The sequence below is a fragment of the Scyliorhinus canicula genome, chromosome 19 (genome assembly GCF_902713615.1).
Source record: "Scyliorhinus canicula chromosome 19, sScyCan1.1, whole genome shotgun sequence".
In the NCBI taxonomy this organism is placed as follows: Eukaryota; Metazoa; Chordata; class Chondrichthyes; order Carcharhiniformes; family Scyliorhinidae; genus Scyliorhinus; species Scyliorhinus canicula.
The window spans coordinates 79,861,485-79,883,592 of record NC_052164.1 but is presented as its reverse complement, the minus strand read 5'-3'; the positions used below and the strand labels follow the sequence as shown (position 1 = coordinate 79,883,592).

At 44.4% G+C, this 22,108-nt stretch overlaps 1 protein-coding gene across 1 annotated transcript in view; it reads right to left on the bottom strand.

Annotated features, from left to right (window-relative positions):
• Positions 1 to 5,496: 5,496 nt before the first annotated feature.
• The window catches only part of LOC119954019 (multiple epidermal growth factor-like domains protein 11), a 45,250-nt gene continuing 28,638 nt past the window's right edge, over positions 5,497 to 22,108 (bottom strand). Inside the window, exons 12-17 of the mRNA XM_038778794.1 lie at positions 20,680 to 20,777; positions 14,516 to 14,693; positions 13,619 to 13,739; positions 7,318 to 7,520; positions 6,898 to 7,131; positions 5,497 to 5,522 (exon numbers count right to left, since the gene is read on the bottom strand). Of these exons, the coding sequence (XP_038634722.1) occupies positions 5,497 to 5,522; positions 6,898 to 7,131; positions 7,318 to 7,520; positions 13,619 to 13,739; positions 14,516 to 14,693; positions 20,680 to 20,777 (860 nt within the window). The remainder of the gene's footprint in view (positions 5,523 to 6,897; positions 7,132 to 7,317; positions 7,521 to 13,618; positions 13,740 to 14,515; positions 14,694 to 20,679; positions 20,778 to 22,108) is intronic.

Below are 22,108 nucleotides of genomic sequence, written 5' to 3'. Positions count from 1 at the left end.
GGGCCGTGGGTGGCTCACTTGCTCGCGGGCCCCCGACCTCTGCATCGGCAACCTCCCGGTCCTCGGGTCCTCCTGCCATTTCCAGGGCCCTTTCTTCATGGACCTTGAGTGGTCTCTCCTCGGCACTGCCCCCACCATTCGTTTGACACCTCCTGTTGTACGATCGCTTGTCCTGTTGGAGGGTGGGTAGCAGATGTAGAAACAACAGTGTTAGACACGAGACCAATATTCAATTTGCCTTCCCAATTATCTAGTTAACTGCATGCTAGCTTTTTTTCTTTGATGCTTGGAGACCCCCAAATCCAACGGTTTGGCAGCTTTCAGCACTCTTTCACCATGTTAATCATATGCAGCTCATTTATTCTTCCTACCATAGTTCAGAACTTCATAATTTATTTATTTATATCCCGTCTGCCATTTTTTTGCCAACTAACTTAATCTGTCCAAATTCCTTTGTAGACTTGTGCCATCACACCAATTTATGTGTCGTCCACGATTATGGCAGAAGCGCTTTCACTTCCCTCATTAATATAAATTGCAATGTAAACCTCATCCTGGAGTCTAAGAGCAGATGCTGGAACTGAATTGGTGTTGGTGTAGTGTCCTGATAGAAGCGCCAGTGTCGGAGCCTTTAAAGACGTGCAAAGGGGCCAGCACCGGTGCCCAGTGGAACTCGAGCTATTCTAACTAAAGCAAACATTGAATTTGGTGCTGTCCTGATTGGCACCCGAGAGCTTGATTAGTTTGTGCTGCCTATAAGCATTCCTCTCCCCACACACTTTCATTGCAGCCAGGAAGATGGTACCTTAAAGAATTGCACCGACATTCGCAACTGTAGAGCTCCAGACACAGCTGAATGCCATGCAGGAGAGTTGGGACAACCTGTTCCCTGGACAAGGAAGGAGACAGACACCAGCCGGTGTCAGAGGTTCAGCGCCACGGGCCCCACTCCAAGGATTCGTCAGCAGAGCAGTAATAATCAGCCCAATGTTCTTGGGTCGGTCCATATGAGTCACCACCCCATATCCCCTGGCAAAGGTCACGACACATTAGGGTTGGTGACCAAATTAGGGCGAAGGTCAAGTTCAGAATGATGGTCAAGTTCAAGATCAGAATGAAGGTCAAGTTCAAGGTCAAGTTCAGAATGAAGGGCAAGTTCAGAATGAAGGTCGAGCTCAAGTTCAGAATGAAGGCCAAGTTCAGAATGAAGGTCAAGTTCAGAATGAAGGTCCAGTTCAAGGTCAAGTTCAGAATGAAGGTCAAGTTCAGAATGAAGGTCAAGTTCAGAATGAAGGTCAAGTTCAGAATGAAGGTCAAGTTCAGAATGAAGGTCAAGGTTGGTTTTCAATGTCACGGGGAGGGTGACTCACCCTGGCTGCCCTGACGAGGTTGTTTATCTTCTTGTGGCACTGTGTGCCTGTCCTTGGGGTGATACCCGCCGAACTGACAGCCACGGAGACATCCCTCCACATGCAACTTCGGAGTCGCGGGGCGACCCTGCGCCCATCTCGGGGGTAGAGGTCCTCCCTCCTGGCCTTTACTGCATCCAGGAGCGCTTCCAGGTCGCGGTCCTGAAACCTGGGTGCTGATCTCCGCGAAGCCATGACCGGAGATCTTGCGGGGGGGGGGGGAGGGGCGGATGCGCTATTTATATTCAGTTTCGCCGGGCGCCGTTGATGATGTCACCCGACGCGCCACTTTCGCAGCGCGTTAAAATGACACGTATCGCGTCAGTCCGCTGCTGGCCCTTTCGGGAACGGAGATTAACGGCTTAAAAGAAGGCCCCGACGCCGGAGTCATCCGCACCGCTTTTGCCCACCGGAAATGGGCGTCGCGCAGGTCTTCGCAGAATTTCGCCCAGGATTTATAATCATCTGGAAAGGAATAATTTGATTAAGGATAGTCAACACGGTTTTGTGAAGGGTAGGTCGTGCCTCACAAACATTATTGAGTTCTTTGAAAAGGTGACCAAACAGGTGGACGAGGGTAAAGCAGTTTATGTGGTGTATATGGATTTCAGTAAAGTGTTTGCTAAGGTTCCCCACGGTAGGCTATTGCAGAAAATACGGAGGCATGGGATTTAGGGTGATTTAGCAGTTTGGATCAGAAACTGGCTCACTGTAAGAAGACAGAGGGTGGTGGTTGATGGGAAATGTTCAGCCTGGAGTTCAGTTACTAGTGGTGTACCAGAAGGATCTGTTTTGGTGCCACTGCTGTTTGTCATTTTTATAAATGACCTGGAGGAGGGTGTAGAAGGATGGGTGAGTAAATTTGCAGATGACACTAAAGTCGGTGGAGTTGTGGACAGTGTGGAAGGATGCTGCTGGTTACAGAGGGACATAAATAAGCTGCAGAGCTGGGTTGAGAGGTGGCAAATGGAGTTTAATGCAGACAAGTGTGAGGTGATTCATTTTGGAAGGAGTAACAGGAAGACAGAGTGCTGGGCTAATGGAAAGATTCTTGGTAGCGTGGATGAGCAGAGAAATCTCGGTGTCCACGTACATGGATCCATGAAAGTTGCCACCCAGGTTGATAGGGTTGTTAAGGCGGCTTACGGTGTGTTAGTTTTTATTGGTCGAGGGATTGAGTTTCGGAGCCATGAGGTCATGTTGCAGCTGTACAAAACTCTGCTGCGGCCGCATTTGGAGTATTGCATGCAATTCTGGTCGCCGCATTATAGGAAGTATGTGGAAGCATTGGAAAGGGTGCAGAGGAGATTTACCAGGATGTTGCCTGGTATGGAGGGAAGATCTTGTGAGGAAAGGTTGAGCGATTTGAGCCTGTTTTCGTTGGAGAGAAGAAGGTTAAGAGGTGACTTAATTGAGGCATACAAAATGATCAGTGGATTAGATAGAGTGGACAGTGAGAGCCTTTTTCCTCAGATGGCGATGGCTAGCACGAGGGGACATAGCTTTAAATTGAGGGGAGATATATATAGGACAGATGTCAGAGGTAGGTTCTTTACTCAGAGAGTAGTAAGGGCATGGAATTCCCTGCCTGCAACAGTAGTGGACTCACCAACATTGAGGGCATTTAAATGGTCATTGGATAGACATATGGATGATAAGGGAATAGTGTAGATGGGCTATATAGAGTGGTTTCACAGGTTGGCGCAACATCGAGGGCCAAAGGGCCTGTACTGCGCTGTAATGTTCTATGTTCTATGTGCAAATATTTCAAATCCTAATTCTAAATTTGTAGCTCATTCAAAAACTTTTTTTCCAGCTTGATGTGACAAGATTGAGTTTCATTACACGGGAACAATGCTATTCAGTTTGCAGAATCACTGTACTGACCCACACTAGGAATCCTCGCACTGCTATGATAATCGCTGAAGACAGATCCAACTGATATGATGCCACAAGCATAACGTACCATGTTTACACTCCAGAGGTTGGCTTGAGGCTGCTGGGCAATAATGCCCCAGAGGGCAGGGAGCACCAGTGACACCATCGACAGGAGAGGCACTGTCAGCACCGGAAATGCAGTAAAACCCAGCAGAACAGTCACCTGAAACAAAAAGGGTGAACTTCAAACTTCCCTTCTGACAACTTATTTTTCCATCAGGCTTGGGATGGTTCAATTGTGCAGAATTACATAAATGGAATTGACACAAAAAGGTTTATTTTGCTTCCATCTCGCTTTCTTAAACCCTGTTGGAAAACGCTTAATCTGCTTTCAAACCTTTTGGTTGTTATTCCTGATTAGCCTAGCTGATATGCATATTGAAAAATGAGATAATTCGCCACAATTTTTAAAAACATTGCTACATTTCTTTACTCAGCCCTATTTGCAACAATCCAAACTGAACTCCCCTTTATCGATTGGATTTTAAGATTAAAGTCAACCCCCTGTGCCAACTCAGGCCGAAAGGGAAGCATGAGATGGACTAAAGGCTGTTACACATTCCTGAAAACATTGTTTAGCAATCGTCTTGTTCAGAAGCAGAAACAAGGTAGTGGTATTTTTCATAAAGGTACTACATAGAAACAATGGAACAATGCCTTTTTCTAATCATAATTGTAATTGCAACATCACGTTCACTCCAGAAACATAAGAGGAGGTATTCTGCTCCTTGTATGTAACCTCTGACTGTAAGACTAGTAAACTAGTGGAAAATCCTTGTGGACTTGGTTTATTTGTAACGGAGCTAAAAATTATTGGGAGTTATTCAACTTGTGATTTCCAAAAGTTTCAAAACAGCCACTGATGACGGTGTAACAATCACACGGTTGTCTTCAGGCGAGAGAAGGTTCTAATTCAAACCCAAGTTTTAAAAGAAGCTTTCTTTTTTCTCGTTTTCTCGACCACAAATCCCCACAATGTAGAAAGAGGCTATTTGACTCATTGGGTCTGCATCAACCCTCAGAAAGAGCACTGTATCGAGGCCCAGAGCCCTTCCCTATACCCCGCACATTGATCATGGCCAATCCACCTAACTTGCACATCTTTTGTTTCTGGGAGGAAACGGGAGCACCCGGAGGAAACCAACACAGACACGGGGGACGTGCAAACTCCACACACAGAGAGTCACCCAAGTCTGGAATAAAACCCAGGTCCGTGACGCTGTGAGGCAGCAATGCTAACCACTGTGCAGTCTCCTATTTTCTTCCATTTCCCTGGGTATAAATCTGGGCATTATTGTACTGAGATTTCTGAAGATATGATTTAGTTTAAGTTTACAGAGCGTGGAAGATCAATGTGATCAAGGTAATACTATCCTGTACTTCCATATTTGACCTCCAGTATGTTGGAACCATCACATCAATTATTGTAAACTTTGAATGCCATGTCATTTTATTGAATGAGTATTCAAAAGAAATACAGATGAATGCGGTAATGTTGCATTTGTTCCCTACCAGAGGGAAGATGTAACATTTCAATATATAAATATATTCTATTGTTCAGAAATATATCGAGTGAGATTTTCTGCCCTCCCCCCAATGGCATGTTTTCCGGCAACAGAAGCAGCTCGCCATTTTTCTGGTCCCGTTGATGTTTATGGCGTGTTGTGTGACACACCCATCCCACTGCCATGGTGGTGGTGGTGGTGGGGACCGGTAGTTGCTGGCCAGTGGGAAGGACTAGAAAATCCCACCCAGTGAAATTAAATTTGTGTAATTTACTCTTAAGAATCAGAACAAATCCTTACCAGACACATTACTCAGTCGTGGACCTTTGCAATATTTCCCTCCTGTACAAGGCAGACACTCATTTTGGGAAGTCACGCCGGGGAGAGGTTGATATGTACCCAGGGGACAAGGTTTGGGACTGATGCTCCCAGGTGGGCAGAAGTGGCCTGGTGGACACTCATCACCTTTTACGCCTCCAACAGGATTGGGTGTTGTGGCGCCGTGCAGGCAGTAATGTCCTGGGAAACAAGGTCCAGTTGGAGTAACAAGTCCTGGGGGAAGAAAGAAAGAGAGGGCTCTCAGCTATAGGATGAAGACATCCTTGACTGTCTACAAAAACAATTTACTTACACTTCAAATTTAATCAATTGGATGAAGTGCCTGAAATGTCTAAAAAAAAACACAATCCGATTAATTCCGTGATCCTGTTCTGCCAACAGGTGGACATATTGAGGAAATGATCCGAGGATCAGGTTACAGCTATTTCTAAACCTTCAAACATGGTCACACATAAATGCAGAAATTCCATAGAGAAAAGATTCACTGCCCCGCAGTATTACGATTGAACTTATGGACACTTTTTTTAAAACCCACATGCAACTTTCAATCCGTACAATTATCTCTGTTTAATTTCAATGCTGGATACAGATATTCAGCCGTATGTTGTATGATTGTAACAACTTCAGGGTGAAGCAGGATTTCTTTGATAGCAAGTGAACATTATCTGTAACAAAATTAATGCACTGTTCTGCACTCTTTCAATTATTTTCTCCAATATCAATTTGAGAAAATTAATTATAACCTTCTGTTATGCTTATTGTGTCAGGGAATCTGGTTAAGGAAGCAACAAAAACAGTAGAAGCTAACTGCACTGAATGAGAGTTGGAACTAGAGTGCAGTTGCATTGGAGTGATGAGATGTGCCGAATCATAGAATCCCTACAGTGCAGAAGGAGGCCATACCCTCTGAAGAGTACTCCACCCAAGCCCACTCCTCTGCCCTACTCCAGTAATCCCTTCACCTAACCTACACATCTTTGGACATTAAGGGAATTTATCATTGCCAATCCACCCAACCTGTACAGCTTTGGATTGTGGGAGGAAATTGGAGCACCTGGAGGAATCCCACGCAGGCACAGGGAGAATGTGCGAACTGCACACAGTCACCCAAGGCCAGAATTGAACCCATGTCCCTGCTGCTGTGAGGCAGCAGTGTTAACCACTGTTCCACCATGTCACCCGATGAAATGTTAATACGTGTCAAAGGACCATACGTGGGTTTTACACATTTTTAATGCAGAGTTTGAAATCAACTTACGCGATGATTTGAATATATAATTCTGTGACTGCTTGTGAATATATAAATCAATGATGAGACATATACATTTCCAACTATCTGCTGCATCGCATGTTGGATACAAGATATATTTCATCCAGATTTTCCATGATAAAAATAATTGTATCTGGATAGGAGTCTGTTAGTGAAGAATGACAACAGGAAAGATTTTAACTCATTCAAAACCCATCCTCTTGCATCAACTTAAAATTAGGCCTAATAAGGCTTGGCTCAATGGTAGCATTCTTGCTCGACAATAGAAGATGAGGGGTTCAGTCATTCAGGAGATTCCAAGCATTAGTACAAGAACAATTAAAAAACCCAAATTGAGGCGATAGAAAATTACTTTGTCTATCATTACCGCATTGGTAACACTCCTATTTCTCAGAGGCAGTAGGATTCATCATGGTTTTAAGGGTTTTTCACATACCTTCCGTGTCACAGTAGAACCCTGGTGTACAAGCAATGCATTCCATCACAGAATATAGACCATCCCGAGGGCCAAATGTTCCAGCTGGGCATTTAATTCCATGGCCAGATCCTAGGGGACAATAGTACCCAGATAGACATTTATATCCAGTTATGTTATCCGAAGGACAGGGAGAGGTGGCACCTGTCAAGCACACGCAACCTGGGTCACAGAGGCCGGAGTAACCACTCATTCCTGGAAAAGGTTGAATACAGCAGAATTAAAGGGGAGCACTGAGCATATTGTTTTGACTGAGAAAGTTACAAAAAACTCAAAAAGTTGTATCTAAACTTATTTTACAACACTGGCAATACAGGTTTTGGTGGCAATGTCATTTCTTATATACTTCATTCATAATTATTAAAGAGTAAATAGCAGTACCCTTCAGTGCACAATATTTTCCACTAGGACAAGGCTCACACTGCTCAGCACTGTGTCGACCAGTCTGATTACTATAAGTTCCCTCTGGACAGGGGTATAGTATTCCTTTAATGCAGTAATATCCGCCCGGACAGTCAATGGGCTGGAATATACCAGGGTTATTTTCACTGTATTGTTCAAATACATGGAGTGGGTCACAATGCCTAAAACAAACCAAATAAAGTGTATGCTATTAATTTCTTGTCCAGAGAAATGTTTGAGAGACAAGATTTATTTAGATACACATTTTAATAAGAAAATAAAAATTAAATAGTGTACAATATTCCTGTTATTTTATACTTACCTCAAAGAGTTCCAGCGGAAATCCACTCAGCTAGAATCAACATATTAACATTATAAATGAGCCAAGCTTTCTTCATCTTAACTACTCTGTCCATTGCCCATGAGAAAATTGATACGTTTGTTCCAATTCCATTAGCTTTCTTGACTGTTTGCTCAGTCTTCAATAGCTCAACTGTTGAAATTTGTGGTTTAAGGGCAACACAGCAGAGTAAGGATTATCTGGCTTGGGGGACCAAATGGGACCGAATGGGAAGTCACCCCAAGGGGTCGAGTCCTCTCTTACGCAAAAGACATGTAGGTGACTACAGTTGCCATCTGGCTGCTGTACAGTTTTCCTTATTAATAAATACCTTTTGTGTTTCTAATGAAGTCTGTAAGTGCATCTGGCAACAAGGATAAAAATATGACACTGACTTTGGCCTGATACCCGAGTGTATCCTGTTGTAATTGAAGACTGAGAAAAGGAAGGTGCTCACTCGAATAGACTCTTTGGACGAATAGACCCATTTGAGATGTTGAGATATTGCCAGACTCTGAGTAATGTGGCATCAGAAAAGATGGACAGTTACAAGCTGTGTGGGCAATGAAGAGAACAAGGCCAAGAACCCTGGGTTAGAATCCACAAGAAGGTCGAGAAAAAGGCAGAAACGTATCTTCACTTACTTATAGACTAGGAGCTAAGGTGGTCCGGGAGGCTCAGTGCATTGGAGCAGTTGAGGGACAGATGCAGAACAAATCTGAATTGTCTGGTACAGTCAAAAGTTTAGAAATAAACGTATAAAGAGTATATAACTCTGAGAAGCAAGAGCTGTGGTTTTTAAAGTTTTTAAAAAGTGGAACTTAAGTTTAAAAATAGTTTCTGCAAGTTCTTTTTCAAAACAAAAAGCACACAGAAATCAGGCCTTACATACCCCAAGGAGCTGCAGTGGGGTGTCCTGAAGCATGGGAAAATCAAGAGGTAAAAACAGACTAGCTTCCGAAGTTGGAGCAGAGCCTGTGGCAGCAATCGATGCACTGATGGACTTCAAGCAAGCAGAGAAGTCCTCAACTATAAGTTGTAAAAATATCAGCTTCTAGGGCAGCACGGTGGCTCAGTGGTACCACGGCAATCTCACGGCGCTGATGTTCCAGGTTCGATCCCGGCTCAGGGTCACTGTCCGTGTGTAGTTTGCACATTCTCCCCGTGTTTGCGTGGTTCCATCCCCACAACCCAAAGATGTGCAAGGTAGGTGGATTTAACATTAAATTGCCCCTTAATTGGAAAAAATGAATTGGGTACTCTAAATTTATAAAAATAAAGAAATAAATAAAAATATCAGCTCTTGGACCTCGAGAATGCAAGGTCTCCCAGTGAAAAATGGACAAAAAAAAATAAAAAAATTTGCCTCATCAAACAAAAAAAAAGGACTCTCCAACTGGCCAGTAAAATAACAAAAAACTACGGAGATCATTAAAAGGGCTTTCTTTCACTAAAAGTTGAACTTTTAAAAGTTGAAAAAAGAGCAACCATGTTTGGCCAGAACTTCAAAAATGCGGGAAAAATAATGTCAACAGCCGTTGACAGTTCAGTGGAAAAAAAGATGACAGTCTTAAAGCGGTTATGCATGTAAAGAAGTAATGCATTTAAAGTGGCAATGTTCTTAAAGCAGCAACCACAAGAAAAAACAGGCGGCATTGCTAAGGAAAATTGGAGAAGACCCCAGATAAGGGGCAATTCTCAAATAAAAGCGCCATAAGAAACAAAGACTTTATGGAAGAGGCAACAGAAGACCCCAGAGGAGGTAACAGAGACATCAAAGAGAGGGCAAAGTAGACCTCAGATAGGAAACAATAGGAGATCTCAGGAAAAGGGCAAAGTGAGACCTGGAAGAAGGGAAACGCAAGTCCCCAGAAGGGCACTGAAAGACCTCACAAGAGCAATCAAAGACCCGAGAAGGAGGGCAACGTAATACCCCACAAAAAGAGCAAGGCGAGAATTGCAGAAACAAGTCAACACTTATCGGAGATAGACCTGACTAACAGTGAAGCCAAAAGAGTTTGACTGAAGTTAAGACAAGTAGAAATGAAGGTTTCATTTGTGAAATGTAAATGTCCAGTAAGAACATGATCAATTCTCCTCAGAAGAAACATTGGCGAGACCATGCAAATGCTGCGACAACGAATGAACGGGCATCGCACGACAATTGCTAGGCAGGAATGTTCCCTTCCAGTCGGGGAACAGTCAAGGGCATTCAGCCTCTGATCTCCGGGTAAGCGTTCTCCAAGGCGGCCTTCAGGACACGCGACAACGCAGAATTGCCGAGCAGAAACTTATAGCCAAGCTCCGCATGCTTGAGTGCGCCCTCAACCAGAATCTTGGATTCATGTCGCATTACATTCACCCCCCCCCCCCCCCCCCCCCCCACCATCTGCCCTGGGCTTGCAAAATCCTACCAACTGTCCTGGCTTGAGACAATTCACACCTCTTTAACCTGGGATTACCCCTATCTCTGGATCTGTAAAGATTTGATTATCCGCAAATGCTCGCATTCCAAGCATTGTCTGGTATCTCTGACTTTATCTATATATAGGTTTCGGGAACATATCTCTTCATTCATCCGAGGAAGGAGCAGTGCTCCGAAAGCTCGTGTTTGAAACAAACCTGTTGGACTTTAACCTGGTGTTGTAAGACTTCTTCCAGAAAAATTAAACGCTTCCAAAGAAACCAGAAACTATTGAACATAAAGAGGAATCAGCATAAAGAATTAAAGCTCTTGAGAAGACATTATGAAATGACTGACAGTAAACTTGGGGAAAGGAAGTTGCAAAAAAAAAAAAACAAAATGAAGTTCAGAAGAAAGATAAATGAATGAGACAAAATAGAATAAGCTGAACTCTGTAAGAACCAATTCAGTGAAGAATTGAATCAGCAGATTCTGAGCTTGAAGGAGGAAGCTTGGCAATGATAAATTAACTGAAGAGGCAAAAACATTGAAATTGACAGCAGAATCAGCAATTCAAATCGAAAAGGAAACGGAGATTACGTGCCAGAACAAGATTGTCGAAATGGTTACACCAATGGAAATGCACAAGAATCAATAAAATGGTCAACGAAAAAAATGCTGAATTGAAATGCTGGAATGAGAAGAAATTTTATCACGCAACCTAAATTCCAGAAACAGAGTACCACGGCCATTCCTTCCCATGTGACAGGCAAAGATTATGAAAGAACTGTCAAGACATACGACTTTGTTGTAATGTGATACGTGCCTGCATGCATTATAATGTACGGTAGTCACATTGTCAGAGTACAGTCTAGGACAGAACGTGGCAAGCAGCAAGCCTGCATGTAACGATTCCATCAGCCATGATTGAACGGCAGAGCTCACTCGATGGGCCAAGTGGCCTAATTCTGCTCCTATGTCTTATGGTCATACAAGACCTTGGGCGGATTCTCCCACCCCCGCCGGGCCGGAGAATCGGCGGGGGCAGCGTGAATCCTACCCCGCTACCCCAACGCCGGTTTTTCAGCGGGGGGCGGGAATCGCGCCGCGCCGGTCGGGGGCCTTTGTCAGTAGCCCCCACCAGTGATCCTCCGCTCCGCGATGGGCCGAGTGGCCGTCCATTTTCAGCCAGTTCCGCCGGCGTAAATCAAACAAGGTCCTTACCAGCGGGACCTAGCTCTACGGACGGCCTGCGGAGTCCTTGGAGGGGGGGCCACGATGGCCTGGACTGCGATCAGGGCCTACTGATCCGTGGGCGGGCCTGCGCCATGGGGGTACTCTTTCCCTCCGCGCCGGCCGCTGTAATGGTCCGCCATGGCTGGCGCGGAGAAGAGTGTGCTGGGATCACGGCAGAACATGCTGGCACTCCCGCGCATGCATCATCTCGCGTCGGCCAGCGGAGGATTCCGCACCTTCCGGGCAGCCCGATGCCGGAATGGTTCACGCCACTCCTTGGCGCAGGTACAGCCCGCCCGCCGGTTACCAGAGAATCCTGGCCCATATTTGGAATTGTACATGGTTGAAGTCGACCAATAAATGTGTTTATATTTAAACACATCAGCCTCACGAGCTTATCAATGAGCCTTCACCACTGCAACAAAAACATATTAAGTACGTAATACGACGTGGTGTCATAATTTGAAACTTCAGTCGTGGATCAAGTTCGATTCTAAAAATTGTCTCGGAGACCAGACCCCTATCATACCAAGTAGACATGGAGGGATGGATCGTTCCTAAACAAGCGGACAACTTGAGTAGTGACACTGAGCAATCAATGTCGCCCTCAACAAATGTTTTCCAACGCGTAAGCACCAAAGTACCTGATCAACCTGTTATAGGCATAACTGATGTCTCCGCGGAAGCGAGTAGTAATGAACTGCCTGTGCCAAAGGGATACCAGTTATTGTAGTCCTAGTTAATGTCAATCCTGTGGAAGCAATTCAGACTACAGAATTATGCCCCTCTGCAAGAAACAGAAAAATTCTTCAAATTTTCAATTTGTAATTGTCCAACTCACATATATCATGTTTATTTAGAATATAGGACTGCACAATTTAGTTATTGAAAGGTGTATAAAGGAGTTAAAAAGGGAGGGATGTGGTGATTTGTGGTGATTGTCAGGCAACACAGCAGAGTAAGAGTCATCTGGCTTTGGAAACCAGGGTGGTTGGGAAACCAATTTGGGACCAGAGTGGATAATCACCCTGGGGGTATTGTCCTTTCTTAGACAGAAGACATGTAAGGGACTAGGGCAGCCAAACGGCTGCTACATTGCTGCACAGTTTTTCTTATTACTAAATACCTTGGGCGGGATTCTCCGAGCCTTCCGCTCCAAAATCACGATCGGCGCAGGGGTGGAGAATGGGAGTCGACGCTGAAATCCTGTGCGTCACCGCTGCCGCAATTTGCCACGAATCGCGCGCGCAGTCTACGCAGGGTAGGGGGCCATTGGCAGAGGCCTCCGTGTTGATTCTCCAAATTAACTGACCAAGTTCCCGATGGCGTGGTTCTCTCATGGTCCCACCCATTGGGAACTCGGCATGGCGGCTGCGGACTCAGTCCACGGCTCCCGTGGTGGGGGCGGGGGAATCATTCACCTGGAAGGGGGGGGGTAGTCCTCACAGACGGCCAGGCTATCCATCGGGGGCCACTGATCTTGGTGGTGGGGTGGGCTTATCTTTTTGGTGCCGCTCCGCAATGTGCGTCCGCCATGACGCGCGGGGCGGCTGACGCAGGCCGCCGCTGTGCGCATGCATGGGCTCCGTATTGGCAGCCGGAGCTGCTAAGGCTACTCCGGGGCCCTGCTAGCCCCCTCCAGGTAGGAGAATCACTCTGGACTTTCTTCAGCCAAGTCCAGAGTGATTTGGCCACGTTTTCACACTGGAGTGGGGACATGGGGAATCCCACCCCTTGTGTTTCTGATGAAGTCTGTGAAAGTGCATCATTACATCAACAATCTGTGCCTTGTTCAGCATTGAGCTGAACTTGTATCCAATAGCTTCTTGATCACAAAGACTATCTATTTCCTGTCACAGCCTCTCTCCAATTCAGTCCACTTGGCACTTTGTGATGCCTTTGCCATCTCACTGCTGTCTGAGCCAACCATCATCTTCCAGACTTCCCAAAGAAAACGCCCCAGCTTGCATTGTTCATAGGTCAATGGCTTATGCTTCCCCAATGGCTCAAAGTTAAAACTTCCATCCTTTTGTTTAAATTCCTCTCTGGTTTTTCCCATCTCTTTCTGTAACCTCCTTGACTGTTACAATCAGCATCACTTCCTGACTGTACAATCTTCAGGTATTGATCTTTCGTGTGTATACAGCCCAGGCTCAATGCTTGGGAACTCCTTATGTAAAAAACCCTCCACCCCACCCTCACCATCCAAGATCCCTTTTAAAACCCATCAATCTTAAAACCTCTTCTCAGAAAACAGCAACCATACTAAGAAGGTCTTTTAAAAAATGATAGTTACTTACTTTCCCAATGGACATGGTTTACACTGCATCTGTCCAATCAGATCCTGGTACTGCCCAGATGGGCATGGCTTGGGTTTTAGACTGCCAGGAGGACATTGATGATGATTAGGACAAAATAACTCTGGGAGCAATAAAATGAACAGATGTACGTTGGATTAAGTAAGGCTTATTATCGGCTTAAAAAATATGAACATATTTATTCTGCAAGTAAAAGATCTGATTAGATCTTCAAGTTCCTTTCATTTCTATTGCAACCGTTAACATTTGAACCACTGACATTTAAATGTTACATTTCTTTGCTTGGGGCAGGTTAATGTGGAGTGAGAAGGCAACTTAGGACAATCCAAAATAGCATTTAAAAGTGTCCATAAAGTTGTTGAACCCAAGCATGCCCAAACTTCTGCCCACCTTACATGCAGCGGTACCGGAATTGAGAGCTTGGTGAGAAAACTGTGGCGAACAATGCCACATACCCTCATCTCTCACTTGCCAGAGATCCAATGCTGCTGGTTACTTAAGTCTACAGTTTTAGTGGCACATGGGTCAAAAGAGTGAAAACAGAGTTGTGAGAAAGGGGAAGAGAAAAAAAGAAAATGAGTAAGAAAAAAAAGAGGAAGAAGAGAAAGTGAGATAGAGAGAAAACGTATGAATAGAGGCGAGAAACTGAAATGGATGAGACAGAGGGGAAATAGATAAAAAGCTAGAAGTGAAGGGCAGAGGAAGTTACTGGTTCACGATTGCACAAAGTTAAGCTCAGCCCCATTGTTTGAAATTTGGCTTTTCCAAAACTGATATGTATATTTTAATGGGTTTTCAAACCCTATCTACCAGATATCAGCCATGAGAGTACAAGGTCACTTGTAGAACTGGTAATATGTGAAGAAAGTGATCCTTTACCAGAGGGACGGACTGTAGAGTTAATGTCCTCAGCTTCACAGTAGTGACCTTGGGGACACACAAAGCATTCTTTTTGTTCCCAGGAAGGGTTGTAAGTTCCTGCAGGACAAGGTTGTGGTCTGCCGCTTCCTTCAGTGCAGTAGTATCCTGGCGGACAAGGACCTCCAGTATGTGTTACCTAAAGAACAAGCAAGTGGAATTGCTAAACATATTTAGTTACTTTTGCTTAACTACAGATTTAATTTGCAGTATATTTGCAATTGAGAATTATGCTGATTTCATGTTTAAATAAAGTTTAACTAGGTCTACAGCAAATAAAAGTTGAATCAGCAATAGGAGAAAAGTACAAACAATTAAAAAACAAATGAATTTTACTTATTAACTTCAGCAGAGATATTGTAAAGAGAAGACATGAGTGATTAAGAACAAGCCATATGGAAATGTTAGATATGCCATGGAAAGGGATATCGTTGGGAAGGATTAAAAAACAATGTATATAATGATATACAGGCATTAACACAGGAATGTCACGGCATAAGGAGAATCTGCATTCTTAATAATCAACAAAAATATCTCCATAATCTAACGCATTAATTGCCACAGCTGACAGAAGGTTGGGAGTATTATCAAAGAGTTAAGTCATAGAGGATAGAGAGGATTATTTAGGCAATAAAGATGGTTTAAGAGATCAAGGAACACATTTTTCCCCACTTGACAGCAAAATTGCGTCCGACGGTCAGCACACCAGATTCCCAGTGCTGCTAATTTTACAGAAATTAATTTTAATTAAAAGAGTCTCACAAACATTGTTCCTAAGTGCCCTAGCCACAAGATCCAAAATTCTCATTATAACTTGAGATATGGCTGAAACAAGCTGGTGAATTGGATTTCCTCTTTCTCATCCTCAGGACTGATGTTCTGCACTCCCCATCGACAGTTTCAAACAGTTCATTTGTCCAATTTTCTGTCAGATTTTATTGTTGGAATGGTTTTCTTGTATCTCTCATTCACCTCAATAAATAAAACATAGTCTTATAACCCACCGGCTAGAAGCAAGTTAAACAGAAAATGGTTCTTCATTTTCAAAGACCTCTTACTGGATGAGTTGGAACTATCAAAGAAACAATTAAGAAAATATTTCAAACCCATCTAAAGGTGAGTGGCTGGGGCACTGAGCTGATGCAATTCACCTATGTGACTAGGGTTTTGAATACCGCGCAGGCTGACGGGGTGAAAATCTCCTTTCATTGATTGCACAAGTCTTGTGTGAATTGAGTTCAGCCAACTTCATCCCAATTGCCAGCGAACCTATTGCCAATGTGCAAATTTATCATCATTTGAAAATGAATCGAGAATATTGTTCATTAAATCCACAGGCTGAGTGATGTCAGACCTGTAGATTGAAACAACCTTCTGGGCAGAATAGAGGGCCTTTTCTTGAGCACTTATACCTGGTTTGAAAGTGATTGATGCTGACACAGAGCATTTGAAATGAAAAACAATTTCTTCTACAGATCTCATATCTCTCTTCCTATTGCGAACAAAATTACCTTTCTAAATTGCCTATAAACTGAATACACCCTTTTAAAATCACAGTAAATATTTGTGAAAGGTTAACAGGGCATCAGCTCAGTGCAGCAGCCACTCACCTTTGGATAGGTTTGAAATATTTTCTTAATTGTTTCTTTGCTAGTTCCAATTTCACAGCAATTTATCAAGGCCAATCCACCTAACCTGCACATCTTTGGACTGTGGGAGGAAAGCCACGTAGACACAGTGAGAATGTGCAAACTCCACACAGATAGTGACCCAAGGCTGGAATTGAACCCGATCCTTGGTGCTGTGAGGCAGCAGTGCTAACCATTGAAATGAAAATGAAATGAAAATCGCTTATTGTCACAAGTAGCTTTCGAATGAAGTCACTGTGAAAAGCCCCAAGTCGCCACATTCCGGCGCCTTTTCGGGGAGGCTGGTATGGGAATTGAACTGTGCTGCTAGCCTGCCTTGGTCTGCTTTAAAAGCCAGCTCTTTAGCCCTGTGCTAAACATTGTGCCAACCATGCCGCCCTGTTAACCTGTTAATTGGCACTGTCAAAAGCCCCTAGTCACCCCTTAGTATTCAAAAAAGATGTGCAGGTTAAGTTAAGTGTTATTGGAATAGTTGGGGAAGTGAGCCTTTCAGAAGGTTGGTGCAGACTTAATGGGCCGAATGGCCTCCTTCAGCACTTTAGGAATCCTATGATTCTAACACAACTTATCATAAACTTGTATTTAAAAAGAATCTTTATTTCCTGAAACACTAGACGAGCTCCATTCTTCACTTTTCTCCAGGCGGTTTCTTTTCATTACTGATTTATATCATGACAATTATCATCTTCTCTTCTTTCTGTCATTACGAAGGATACATGTGACAGCATCAATCACAACCAAGCTCCTTAGTTACTGAATCTGCTAATTATTCATTCTTATATAAAAATACCCTCGGGTTGGAGGCCTTGACTATTTGCAGCATTTATTAATAATTTGGTTAATGGAATAGAAAGCCTCATTTCCAAATTTACCACTGACTCAATGAAATTGTAAGCAGTTCAGATGGAAGCATAAAATTACTTCTGTTTATAGATTAAGCACCAGGTAAAACGGTGGTAAATGGATTTTTTTTTAAAAATAAATTTTAGATTAGCCAATTATTTTTTCCAATTAAGGGGCAATTTAGCGTGGCCAATCCACCTACTCTGCTCATTTTTGGGTTGTGGGGGCGAAACCCACGCAGACACGGGGAGAACGTGCAAACTCCACACGGACAGTGACCCAGAGCCGGGATCGAACCTGGGACCTCAGCGCCGTGAGGCGGTTGTGCTAACCACTAGGCCACCGTGCTGCCCTCGGTAAATGGATTTTAATGACATCATTCACTTCAAAAGGAACAGAGTAGACTACTTTCTGGATGGTGAAATATTTGAAACATGGAGATTCAAAGAGGCTTGCCGATTAATATGTCTGGTTCCATAAAATGCCATGGGCGGGTCTAGGAAATAATCAGAAAGGATAAGGAACACAGGCCTTTATATCTAAAGAACTCAAATACAAGTGAGTAAAGTCTTGCTTCAGGTCGACAAAGCCCAGTTAGACAACACCATGTGTTCAGTTTCATGCACCACACATTGTGAAGAAAATGTTGACCGTGAAGGCAGACTTACTGCAATGTTAGTTGGATTCCCAAGCGTTAAATTATGAGGGGCAATTACACCAACTAGGATTGAATTCTCTGGAAATTATGAGGTTAATGAAGATGATTTTCAAGATAATAAACAGAACTGATAGGGTAGAGAGACAAATAAGCTATTTCTGCAGGTTGGACAGTCTGAGTCTGGGAAGCATAGTCTAAAAATCAGAACCAAATCTTTATGGAGCAAAGTTGAGAAACAATTCTGCATGGAAAGGGCAATAAAAGTTGGAACTCACTTCCACAAATTATATCACAGGATATGGGGAAAGGTGAGTTAAGCCACAGCCATGAATATCTTGAATGGTGGAACAAGCTTGAGGGCCAAAATGAAATCATCTTGTTCCTGTGGTCTCCACTTTCAATCCAGGTTTGGGAACCCGATGCCCAGAGCCTGCATCTGTGTCACTGATGCAATGTTATTTTTACATGCTAATAAAGCTGGAGCTGAGCCCAGCGCCAAACTAGTGTTTGCTAGAGATGGGAATTGGCTCTGGAGGAAGAATTTCAAAGGCAATCAGGAAGGAGAGCAGAGGTTCCGTATCCAAAATGTCAGGCGTACAATTATTGACCTACTTTTCTCAAATGGTAGAAACTTTGTACCATCACTCGCTTGAGTGCCTCAGTTAGAATTCTCATTCCTTTTTAAAGACTTTAAATCAGCAGCAACAATACATACCACCATTCTGACTGCTGTGCACTATTGATAAGGATGGAGATGTGGGCATCGCTGGCTGGGTCAGTATTTGATGCCCATCCCTAATTGCCCTTGAAGGGGCATTTAAATGTCAACCACATTACTGTGAATCTGGAGTCACATGTAGGCCAGACCAGCTAAGGATGGCAGATACCCTAAAAGGACATTAGTGAACGAGATGGGTTTTTAATGACAATCGACAGTGGCTTCATGGTCACCATTACAGGCTTCACAGTCACCATTACATTCTTAATTACTTCAAATGTCATCATCTGCTGTGGTGCAACTTGAATCTGGGTCCCCAGAGCATTACCCAGAGTCTCTGGAAGTGACAATACCACTACGCCACTGCCTCTCCAAATGTGTTTCAACCAATGGGCGTCACAGTGGCTTGTACTGCTGTCCCACTGCAGTGGGGACCCAGGTTCGATTCTGGCCTTGGGTGACTGCCTGTGTAGAGTTTGCACATTTTCCCAGTGTCTACATGGGTTTCCTCCGGGGGCTCTGGTTTCCTCCCACAGACCAAAGGTGTGTATGTTAGGTCATGGTCAATGTGCAGTGTTATGGGGATCAGGCAGGGGAGGGGCCTAGGTAGAGTGCTCTTTCGGAAGCACAGTGCAGACTCGATGTCCTCCTTTTGTACTGCAGAAATTCTATGGATTGGGCAAGGTATTAAAAAGTCAGCTCTTACTCTTCTAGCCTCCAGCAGATACAAGCCTAGCCTGTCCATCTTTTCTCTCAAGTCAACCTGCTCATTCCAGGTATTAGTCTAGCAAATCTTCTCTTAACTGCTTTACATCCTTCTTTAAATAAAGGGATTAATTCTGTACCACAGTACTCCAGATGTAGTCTGTATAAATGAAGTATAACCTCCCTATTTTTATATTCCATTCCCCTCACAATAAACTAACATTCTATGAGCTTTCCTTAATTACTTGCTGCACTTGAATTATAACCTATTGTGAGTCATGCACCAGGTCACCCACATCCCACTCAGCTCAGAGCTCTGCAATCTCTCACCATTTAGATAATATGCTTTCTGTTCTTACTACCAAAATAGACAATTTCACATTTTTCCACATTATACTCCACTTGCTAGATGTTTGCCCACTCACTTAACCTTTGAACAATTCCTTCCGCCCCTCCCCAGCCTGTTAACTAATTAGTCAAGGAGATTAACAGGTGGTTAATTGACATCGAGTAGGTTACCAGCTTTCCCCTTTCCCCATCATTGTGTTGAAAATTGCCAGGCATTTTGGGGACAATGAAGGACAGACAGGACATCTGTGAATGCCATTTACAAAGCGCATCTGCACCCAACCTCAACTAAGGGCAAATCCAGCCCGACTGGAACATCAGGGGCGGCATTCTCCCCTACCCGGCGGGGCGTGGGGTCCCGGCGTAAGGGAGTGGCGTCAACTACTCCGGCGTCGGGCCTCTCCGAAGGTGCGGAATTCTCCGCACCTTTGGGGGCTAGGCCTGCGCCGGAGCGGTTGGCACCACGCCGACTGGCGCCAAAACCGACACCAGCGGCATTTCAGGCCCGGTGCCGGGGCTGGCCTAAAGGCCTTCGCCGGTTCGCGCATGTGCCGCTGACGTCACCACCGGTGCATGCGTGCTGGGGGATTCTCTTCTGCCTCCGCCATGGCGGAGGCTGTGGCGGCGGCGGAAGAGAAAGAGTGCCCTCCAGGGCACTGGCCCACCCGGCGATCGGTGGGCCCCGATCATGGGCCTGGCCACCGTGGGGGCACCCCCCGGGGTCCGATCGCCCCGCGCCCCCCCACGACCCCAGGGGCCCGCTCGCGCCGCCACCAGAGGTGGTTCAAACCTCGGCGGTGGGAGAGGCCTCCCAGTGGCAGGACTTCGGCCCATCGCGGGCCGGAGAATCGCCGCAGGGGCCTCGCCGATCGGTGCGGACATCACGCCGATTGGCGGGGCGTGATTCCCGCCCCCGCCAATTCCCAGGTGGCGGAGAATTTCTGCCACGGCGGGGGCGGGATTTTCGGCAGCTCCAGGTTTGTTTTCTCCTGGTTTTCAGTCTGAGGAATTGTGTCCCAGTTACAATAGGCATCTGCTCCACTCTGTATAGCAATACGACTCATGGTTCTAATTAATGATCTAACAGCTCCTGTCAGTGTGATTGAAAATATAAGCTTTTTCACATCTTAATTACCATTTTGTACGTGCCGGATCATGAAGCTTTGACTTTCACAGTTCTGAACAATCACTTATATACATTTACCTCTGGTGGTCTGGATGAACTTGATCCCATCACACAATAGAATCCGGCCTCACAGAGCCCAATAGGTGTCGTTAGGGCCACTCGGTCACAGTAATAGCCTATTTGCAAGAATAAATACATATAATTTGTAATCTGCATTCCAATCCTTTAACGGTAAGGACTGAATTTTAACCTCAAATTCATTTTTAAGCAGGAGCCACTCCAGCAGATTGTCCCCACTCTGCTGAGGCATCACTTCGGTGTTTTCAATCACCGAGTTCTCATTTAAATGACACCAACTCATTTCTTGTCTGGACGGGATGTGGGAATTAAATTCCACACTACCCATATTCCTCAATGTCCTGGGCAGCCTGCAGGACTAGTACTGAATGAGTTACAGCAGCTTACTGCTGAAAATGGGATTGTAAGCAATTCACTGTGAGACAGGGAATGGGCACGTCCAGAGGTAAAGAGGATGATAACACGTCTGAAGTTAAGTAAGTGCTCAGTAATGGCTGAAGTGATTTGGAATATGCCTATTGGATCAGTGGTGCTTATGAGAAATGATGCTGAGCTAAATAAAGCATTGTCCTCATGGTAATGGGATAATTGGAAGGGGTTGAGAAGAACAAAATGTATATTATCAGTTGTGTGGGAACTTTGATTAACCTCAATTGTTATCTGCTGCAACATGATGTATTGATAAGTATGCATAAAATGTAACAATGAAAGGAAAAATTTGAACTGACATGTAAGCAAATCACTACATGGGGGCACTAACACAAGAGTCATGAAGGAGAATGGGGTCTTAATGAAGGCCTAATCTAACAATGTTACAAATGTCTGTGTGTGTAACCTGTTGTTTAAGGTATTTAGACCAATTTGAACAAGGAAGAGATTTAACCAGGAAGGTTGCACAAAATGGCTGCCATCAGGTTAAAGATGAGATGGTCTTTTGTTGCCCAAGGCGAGGTGGTGAATCCTTCAGGTCTCAGATACAGAAGCTTTCTACATACCAGAAGGCCCATTTTGCTTTCAAATCAGTTGCAGACTGCTACTTAGCTGTAAAGTTACAGTGGCTTCCCTGTTTAGGCTCTGGTGCGAACAGCATTATGGTTCTAGGTACCTGGACTTTTCCTTTCTTTATATAAATTTAGAGTACCCAATTCATTTTTTTCATTGGGGGCAATTTAACGTGTCCAATTCACCTAGCCTGCACCTGTAAGACGACAGAGGGTGGTGGTTGATGGGAAATGTTCAGCCTGGAGTTCAGTTACTAGTGGTGTACCAGAAGGATCTGTTTTGGTGCCACTGCTGTTTGTCATTTTTATAAATTACCTGGAGGAGGGCGTAGAAGGATGGGTGAGTAAATTTGCAGATGACACTAAAGTCGGTGGAGTTGTGGACAGTGTGGAAGGACGTTGCTGGTTACAGAGGGACATAGATAAGC